Genomic DNA, 10,000 nt, shown 5'->3' with positions numbered 1-10,000 from the left:
CTATCTCTATCATCTTTCTATCTATCTATCTATCTATCATTTATCTATCTATCTATCATCTATCTATCTATCATCTATCTCTATCATCTATCTATCTATCATTTATCTATCTATCTATCATCTATCTATCTATCTATCATCTATCTATCTATCTATCTATCTATCTATCTATCATCTATCTATCTATCTATCTATCTATCTATCTATCATATATCTATCTATCTATCTATCTATCTATCATCTATTTTTATTTAGTAAGATTAGATGCCATAAATAAGAATGATAATGCTAATGTTTTTCTGGAATAATACAAATGATGTATGTTGTTGTTATTATTACAGTAACAGAAAACAATCGAAAGATAAACTGATACTTACAAGCACCCTTGGTATTCAAAGTACCGTTAAATAAATTCCGCTTTTTCGCGTTTTGTTCAGGTAATAATAATAAGGTTTTTGTGCATCTTTTTAATTGTATTTCTAATGAATCATTTCGCTTCCCTAGCTGCCCTTGTACGCAGGCCGCTTACATACAGAAGTATGTGGTCAGTATTTTGCATTGCTTTTTCTAAGACAAAGTCAGGACTGGGTCCAGAATCCCGTCGGTGCTTTCCATTATACTCTTTCTCTGTGTTTGGCTTACAAACACTGCTGTAGAATGCTGACTGTAGTAAGCACCACTGTGTAAGTGGCCAAAAAGTTACTTAGGTTCAAAAATTACACGTATTCATCAAGATCAACTTTTCAAACTTTGATCCAGAGGAAGGTAATGTATCAACAACAAAAAAGCTAGAGCGAACAAAAGTTATTTAATAAATCAAGTAATTTTATTTTAAAATATAACATAATGTAAATGTAACATATTTAACATACAAGTACCAGGTTTTTTTTTTCATTTTTCCTCTTCTAGTTATTATAATTTTTAGAGTTGGGTTTCAGAAAGTTTTGGTAATTAGCGGCTGTATTTCCTACTTTATTATGCAAACAGTTTGGTTTTGACATTTTGCATGTGAAGCTCTCGAGTGGATTGTTTTATAGCTGCACATATTCATTACTATCTAGGCGAAGTCTCAGCTCCACAGGGCTTATTTGTCTAAGACTTGAAAAGGATCAAAGGTTGATAAGTGATCACGCTAACGACAATCCAAAGGCAATTGAATGATTCATTCCGTTAGTTTTACTAATTGTGACTCCCTTCCTCTGTCTCTAGTGTTCTCATACTTGATTATTTGTTAAATGCTTTGTAATATTTTTTTTTTATTCCTGCTTTTAGTTCCACAGATATTAGCATGCTATTAATTATCACCGGGAAACATGCAAAATTAGCGCCTCGACTTCACACGGACGGTTAACGCTCGTTAAAACCCTCCAAATTAACCCTTCAAAGCCCAATACATAAGACCTTACCTGGATCCAGCCAACAGACCCATTCTTAAAAAAATAAAAAATAAAAAAGGTATTCGTAATCAAAATCTTCCGAATAGAATTCAAATAGAAGCTTCATCTTAGCATTTGGTCAAGCTGTTTGAATTTGTGACGGGGAAATACTGACTTGCCTTTTTATTATCTCAGGTGATAAATATTGCATTGCCTGCATTTAAAACTTTTAATACTAGGGGTGTGAGATGTGGCACCTGTTATTTTTTTTATGATCAGGTCATTCCGCTTCGCATTTCTTTTACTCGAATGGGAGTGAGCGGAAAAATGTTGTCTCCCTACTTTTGCCCCATTCTTTTTAGAGGGGGATCAGTTTTGTAAAGTATAAAAAGGGGTTGGAAGAGGCTTGATTGTCTACCGTGTCAGGAAAGTAAGAGAGAGAAAGAGAGAGAAAGAAGGGCCCTGCTAATGTTGCACTGAAATGATTCTCAAAGGCCCCCCAGGCTGCACTCAGCATCCAGACTTCATTAAATTTTCATACCAAGCACTTGGCCAAGGTCTATTTATGAAAATGTGCTTTCCGCTACATGGAAAAAAAAAACAGGAATTAGATAAGAGAACAAAGAAGAATTCATTAACTATATATATATATATATAAATATATACTGTGTGTATATATACTGTATATACATATTTCACTTGCATTTTGAATAATTATGCTAATTAATAATCTAATATATTAATAGTCATCAGGAATGATGGGGGCACAATGCACTTTATTCATATGTTTTCACTCTTGCATTTATATGTCTGTGTTCATTTGTATATTTATATTCCTGTGTTCTTCAGTTAACTTTTCTGTATATGTTTATTGATACATTTCTATGCATGTATTCATTAGTCCAATGATATATTGGTGTTGATTGATGCATTTATATGTCTGTGTTCATTTGTATATTTATATGTCTGTGTTCATTAGTATATTTATATGTCTGTGCTCATTTGCATATTCATAGGTATGTGTTCATTTGTATATTTATATGTATGTGTTCATTGGCATATTTATATGTATGCATCTATTTGTATATTTATTTATGCGCTCATTTGACCTGCGTTTATTTGTATATTTATATGCATGTGTTCATTTGTATATTTATATGTCTGTGTTCATTAGTGAACATCTCTGTATATGTTAATGTGTACATTTCTTTGTATGTATTCATTGTTTTATTGATATACAGTATTAGTGTTTATTGATGCATGTATTTGTCTGTGTTCATTGGCATATTTATATGTATGCATCTATTTGTATATTTATTTATGCGCTCATTTGACCTGCGTTTATTTGTATATTTATATGCATGTGTTCATTTGTATATTTATATGTCTGTGTTCATTAGTGAACCTCTCTGTATATGTTAATCTGTACATTTCTTTGTATGTATTCATTGTTTTATTGATATACAGTATTAGTGTTTATTGATGCATGTATTTGTCTGTGTTCATTTGAACATTTATATGTCTGTGTCCATTTGCACTTTTATATGTGTTTAATAGTACAATTTTCTGTATATGTTCATTGGTACATTCCTGTGTATGCATTCAAATCATTGGTTCATTGATATATTAATGTTGATTGAAGCATTTATATGTCTGTGTTCATTTGCATATTTATATGTCTGTGTTCATTTCTACATTTCATTAGTGAACTTCTCTGCATTTGTTCAGTAGTCCACTTCATTGTATGTATTCATTGGTTCATTGATCTGTTAGTGTTGATTGATGCATTTATATGTCTTCTGCTCATTTGTGTATTTATATGCCTGTGTTCATTTGTGTATTTATATGCCTGTGTTCATTTGTGTATTTATGTGCCTGTGTTCATTTGTGTATTTTTGTGCCTGTGTTCATTAGAGAATGTATGGGTTCAGTTGGTTCATCCTTATGTATGCATGAACTGATGCCTTTATACATGTGATGATAAGATGATTTTTTGAACAACGACACATAATTCTTCCCATGGTTATATTATCCTCTAACCCAACACACATGAAGTCATCTGGAATAATTTACTAGTCGGTGCTTCTGTCCATGGTCCTGACAGCTTGCTGAAAAAAGTTTCTGTAGATGCGTTGGTTGGACACACACCCTCAATACAACACACTCTTCCAGCAGCAACAATACTACATAATTTAAAAGGGCAGCCAGCGCGAGGACCTCGGAGATGCTAACGTGATTAGAAACAAGTCCCTCATTCATTGGGAAAGTGTACACAATAAAATATATTCCCCATCTAATTGCCCTCAGAAAAGGATTAATGTGGTCCCAGGCGAAATGCCAAATTGTGAATTTGAGGGAGTCTGAAGCCAGAGTGAGTGATGGTTCGGTGGAGTGAAGGATAGATACATTAATGAGAGTTGGATACATTTCTACAAAGTTTACTGCAAACTTAAACCATTCTCACAAGCCTTCATTGATTTCTGAGTGTCTTTTTCACTTGACAAAAACTCAACTAATTGTTTCAGTAGCAAACTAATGTTACAGTCTGTGTATAGGAGGACAATTAATAGAGTTTTAAAGCTGGAAGTTGAAACTTTAATCAATAAGCTTTCATTTGTTCTTTTCGACTTATTTCTCCAACAGAGTTTGCATAACCCTTATCTATCTCCACAAACTCCCCTACATATTCCTAAAATGTATCTAATAGGAAATAGCTATGTTTTATATATTTCATAAATAATAGATACAAAAAAAATAGATAAATGTTTGTTTTAGCATTATTATCAATTTATTTGTTTTGTATAAAGTATGATTGTTTGGGTCAAGATATCAAAATATCTGTATATTGTGAACTATATTGTAAAACAATTTACACAAATATTTCTAAGTTAAAACTTGTAGTAAAAGTTATATGTTGGTACAATTTTAAGGAAATGTAATATGTCTACAATTAAATGTATGCTTATTATTTATTCAGTTCTGCAACAAAATCATCAAGTTCTTTTACATTATATTCATTATATTACACTCTGCTCATGTTACCTTAAATATTATCTACCAGGCAAATGTGAATCAAAAGATTTGGTTAATAACTTTATAATGTACATCTTTGCTATTTCAATATCTGTCGGCAAATGTAACTTCTCTTATATAAAGATTCAAACATTATTTAGTTCCTTCAATGCGTCTATTGAAATATTGCAAAATACAGATAAAAATGCACGTCTGATTATTCTAATAGTTGTTCTTTTCACATATGTTGAATCCAATGACTACAAGATGCCAGTGATAGAACTTCTGGCCTGAATTATTAATGATATCATGTAAACTAGACTTTAAAGTGTATGATTTTCCCACATAACTTATGACTAAGTAAAAGGATAATTTTTGGTGAATGTAAGAGCAATGTAGAATTGAACACAATTTAGTTAGACAGCGTGTGTCCTCCAGTCATTCATTCCATTTTCAGGATTTTTTTTAAAAAGAACTGACATTTAGATAATATATATTTTAAGCATTTCTACTTTTGTTAAATATTGTATATTATCTATCTATTTATTATCTATCTATCTATCTATCTATCTATTTATCTATCCATCTATCATCTATCTATCTATCATATATCATCCCTCTACTATCTATCTATCTATCTATCTATCTATCTATCCATCCATCCATCCATCTATCCATCTATTTATTACCTATCTAGGTATCCCAGATCTATCTATCTATCCATCTATCATCTATCTATCATATATCATCCCTCTACTATCTATCTATCTATCTATCCATCCATCCATCCATCTATCCATCTATTTATTATCTATCTAGGTATCCCAGATCTATCTATCTATCCATCTATTATCTATCTATTCATCTATTATCTATTTATCTATCTATCTATCTATCTATCTATTTATCTATCTATCATATATCATCCCTCTACTATCTATCTATCTATCTATTATCTATCTATCATCTGTTATCTATCTATCTATCTATCTATCATCTATTATCTATCTATCTATCTATCTATACATCTATTATCTACCTATCTATCTATCATCTATCTATCTATCTATCATATATCATCCCTCTACTATCTATCTATCATCTATCTATCTATCTATCTATCTATCTATCTATCTATCTCTCTATTCATCTACCCTTTTGTCTGTCTATCTATCTATCCATCTATTTATTACCTATCTAGGTATCCCAGATCTATCTATCTATCCATCTATCATCTATCTAGTCATATCTATTTATCTATTATCTATCATATATCATCCCTCTACTATCTATCTATTATCTATCGATCGTCTATTATCTATCTATCTATCTATCTATCTATCTATCTATCATATATCATCCCTCTACTATCTATTATCTATCTATCTATCTATCTATCTTCTATCTATCTATCTATCTATCTATCTATTATCTATCTATCTATCATATATCATCCCTCTACTATCTATCTATTATCTATCGATCATCTATTATCTATCTATCTCATATCTATTTATCATCTATCTATCTATCTATCTATCTATCTATCTATCTATCTATCTGTGTCTGTGTCTCTATTTACCTGTTTTTATATATCTAAAATAATACAATAATTAGAATAAAAATGATAACACATGATTTTATATAAATGAAATAGTGAAAAAAGATGAAACTTCCATTTGCTCTTGAATTAATGAAACATAACTGAAGCATAGAAACCTTCTCTGTCAGTGTTTATTACTGTAGTCAGTTTATTTACCTTTATACTGAGTAAAATGAAGGTGCTTCATTGATTTGCATAGGCTTTGGTTCTCTTTCATAGTTCACTGCGCTTTCAGCTGAACCCATGTCGAATTTTTACTGATTCCAAGCTGGAATAAAACTCTCATTAATTTCTAGAACGCCTGCAATCACATTTGTTGCAAGTTGTCTTTTACTTATAAATTACAAAGTATTTTCAATCAATCTTGGCTACGGGAATTCTAGTGGGACAAACCTTTCTGATATGTTTTTGATCTCTGGTGCTAAAGCATCTTTGTTGTGCACTTAGTTTGTAGCATTTATTGACATTTCATCTCCTTGTTAATGAAATATTTCTTTGATTTTTACGGTTCTGCTTGAAGTCAATGCATTTAATTTTGATTTCAAGTTTAAAAAAACAAAGCAAGAAGTCTTATCGATTTGTTTGAAGCAGGAAGTTTGCATTTCTTTTAAAAAAATCACTTTACTCCTGCTATCAATTTCATTAGAACCACATATCAAGTGCATACTTATTTTTTTTGTGGCAACAGATCAAAGTAAGTTAAAAAAAATGCAATTTTCTTTAAGAAAAGAATGCCAAACCATATTTCTACATTTTTAAATACTAATATTAACAATATATAAAACTGTAGAATATGAACCTAGGTAATGTTAACCTCGTTGGTGTCATAAAAGTGATAAATATGAATCAATTGTGTTTTTTTTTCCCTTTTGCTGAGTCATCAAATTTTCTAAAGCTGCTCAATCTGCAATGGTTGAGCTCGCAGAATTATAGGTAAGGAAATAACAGGTTTTTTTTTTAGCTTTTTTACTAAAAAATATCATGTATTGTATCGTATAAAAATTTTTTTCCAAAAGCAAGTTAATAAAATAATTATACTAAGTACATAAATATTGATTTTGATAAAAAAAAAAAAAAAAGCATAAGGCCTAGAGGGCTCAAAAAGTGAACAATTACACCAAGGGTAAGTAGATATTGTTGGAATTATTAGCACAGGATAATTTTTCTTCTAGAAAGTCTAATAAATTTGTGATAAATAATCACATCTACTTTTTTTTTGTTCTACCAGTACGGTATTCGTTTTCATGTTCCAGGTATCTCAGATAGAATTTACCCATTAATAGTTTCATAATTAATAATAACCTTTTCCTTTTTGGAATGCCTACACTTCCCAAATATTCGTTTTTGCACAGCCCTATAAAGTTCCACCTTGTTCAGTAAGATAAAAAAAAGCAAATTAATTACAAATTTCCTATGCGCATGTTCATTTCAGAAATGTAACTTGCTCTCATAGGACATGACAAATAATTTCTTAATTTCAGAAATAATCCTAAAAAAAAAAAGTAAAAATAAGTAGAACCGGAGTAATATTTATTCAAACATACAATAAACACGGATTATTGTCGGATAATTGTTGTAATTGTCATCATTGTTGCTCGGCATGCAGCTTGAAATAATGCTGTCATTTTATAAATAATTGATAACTGTAGGAATATCGTATGTAGGAGTTCTGTCGGTATCTTACGGTAGAATATTTCAGATGCCTCAGGCTCAAGTTAAGATAAAATTCACCTTTGTTTAATGCGACTTTTGTTTGTCTTTTGAACACTAAAAAGAGTTGTTACCTTTTTATTTTATTAAATGTATACATCAATAATTGTATTGTAAATATTGCCATAAAATAAAAAAACAGAAATAAAAAACGATATCTTCTATTAGACACTTACCTTTACTTAAATTATAGTTAGTAAATCTTAGTGCATGATTATTAATTAATAAAAGATGCTCTAAACAATGAAACAAGCCCGTAAATAGCATTAAACCGCCTTTGAGAATTCTCACTTGAAAGTTTTGGATGAATGTTTCTGCAGATTCCATTCCGACCCGTGAAATATAACATTTTCCTACGATATCTTTATGTCATTTATTTTAGCAGTCACTCGATATTTTAGGCCAAAGTTTGTATTTTGATCACAGATCCCTGAATTAAAATAATAGTACAGAGAAAGAATGAGGTAACTCGTGCATGGTTTATTTGAAATTCTGTAGCATACACAGACACAAAATTTCTTTCTTTACACACATAGAAAATTAAATGCTCCATTAAAAAAAGAAAAAAAAAGAAAGAAAGAATCAGATGGGAAATCCCTCTATTACGCCAAGCAACTTGTATCTTGCCGGAAAAAAGTGCAAATATTTAAATATTTCCAAAATAATGAACCTTAAGTATCCATTGTGAAATTGATTACATATAAGTTAAAACCTTTAAATATATATAAAAAAAAAACAAAAGCTCTCGCCAACGTCGTCTGTCTTAATTTAAAGTTACACGCGCACACAAATGGTGATCTTGTGCTGAAATGCTATAGACAAATATGCACTTTAACATACAATGTCATATCCATTTCAAGGGAGAACCTAAGGAGGGGGGAGAAAAATTGGGAAGAAACTAATTTGATTGTCGAAGCATCTTTGTAGTGGAATTGCAGGGTCATGACTATTTGAACTTACTCGCCGCTTCCTACCGAGTCTGAACATGTGCTTTCTAGCAAATGATGAGGTAGAAACAAAACAGTTACTGGAGGGTGAATACAACCATGCAGAGACAAGAACTGTCGTCGGAAGTCGATGGGTTCCGGTTCTATCAAATAAACTTGTGTTTGCTTTGGGAGGATTTGCGTGTGTGTGTGTGTGTGTGCGTTATAGCAAATTAAATAAGTCAATAACTTAAAACCTTTAACCACTGGTGCAATATCATCATCACAGGTTAAATATTTACAATAATAAATATAAAAGGGGAGTTCAAACTTAGAGAAAAGTCATACAGGATTTCAAGTTTCGCTTTCCCGTTCCTTTTTGATTTGTTGGTTGTTTTTATTTTGATAATTTTTGGAATTTTACAAAGTCGAGGGAGATTTTTGGTCATAGACGCCAAACCAAAGACACCATCCCAAGCATTCCACTCACCAGCACAACTTTACAGGTGGCTACTACTGTATGTCCCAGTCCTTTTATCAATTCATCTCAAGGTACGAAGACGAGGTTGAATGTATCTAAATTCCCTTAGATTGAAAACAGTTAATTGGTCAGTTCAAAAAGAGAGCAGCACTTCTCAGTATGTCGCCGAAAACTTCATTCTTTTCTGTTTCTGCCTCTGATTACAAAACCAGACCCGCACTACATTCTTTTTTAAGTCTAGCTTTTCTGCAATTGCTGCAATCTTTTCTGAAGAAGGTCTTGGCTGGACAGCAAAATAAGCTTCTAGTGACCTTTTTTCGGGGGCAGCAATAGAAGTACGCTTGCGTTTTTTGTCACCCCCGGTAAAAATTTCAGGCTTGGTCATTTTTTCCCTTTGAGCTCTTTCTGCCTCTTCTAACCAGGCTTCCAAAATGGGCTTTAAGGCCACCATGTTGTTATGAGATAACGTGAGAGACTCAAACCTGCAAATGGTGCTTTGACTAAGACAACCAACACCTGGGATCTTCAGATTGGCCAAGGCAGAACCAACATCGGCCTGAGTTACACCAAGTTTTATTCTCCTTTGTTTGAATCGTTCCGCAAAAGATTCAAGTTCTCTTGGGTCTGTCTCATTTTCGGAGCCGGAGATGGCTGTATGAGATACCAGAGCATGGTTGTGAGAAATGTTCATAGACGGTGCATGGTGGGCCATGTGGTTAATGGCAGACATATGAACGTGAGGATGGGAGTTTGTTGATCCGACATCTTGTCCCGGGACACCTCCTAAGGTAAGGGTAGGGTTTAGATGATCTAGAAGTTCCCCATCTAAGCCCTGTGAAGGCTGATGGTGATGATGATGGTGATGTGAATGATGAGTTGTTAAAACTGAAGG

At 32.0% G+C, this 10,000-nt stretch overlaps 1 protein-coding gene across 1 annotated transcript in view; it reads right to left on the bottom strand.

Annotated features, from left to right (window-relative positions):
- Nucleotides 1-8,176: 8,176 nt before the first annotated feature.
- The window catches only part of LOC141048063 (brain-specific homeobox/POU domain protein 3), a 2,765-nt gene continuing 941 nt past the window's right edge, over nt 8,177-10,000 (bottom strand). The window contains exon 2 of the mRNA XM_073543424.1: nt 8,177-10,000. This exon is cut by the window's right edge and continues 174 nt beyond it. Within this exon, the coding sequence (XP_073399525.1) occupies nt 9,263-10,000 (738 nt within the window). The 3' untranslated portion in view covers nt 8,177-9,262.

The sequence above is a fragment of the Dendrobates tinctorius genome, unplaced genomic scaffold, assembly GCF_039654945.1.
Source record: "Dendrobates tinctorius isolate UK_male_01 unplaced genomic scaffold, ASM3965494v1 ptg000133l, whole genome shotgun sequence".
In the NCBI taxonomy this organism is placed as follows: domain Eukaryota; kingdom Metazoa; phylum Chordata; class Amphibia; order Anura; family Dendrobatidae; genus Dendrobates; species Dendrobates tinctorius.
This window is presented reverse-complemented; position numbering and strand designations above follow the sequence as displayed.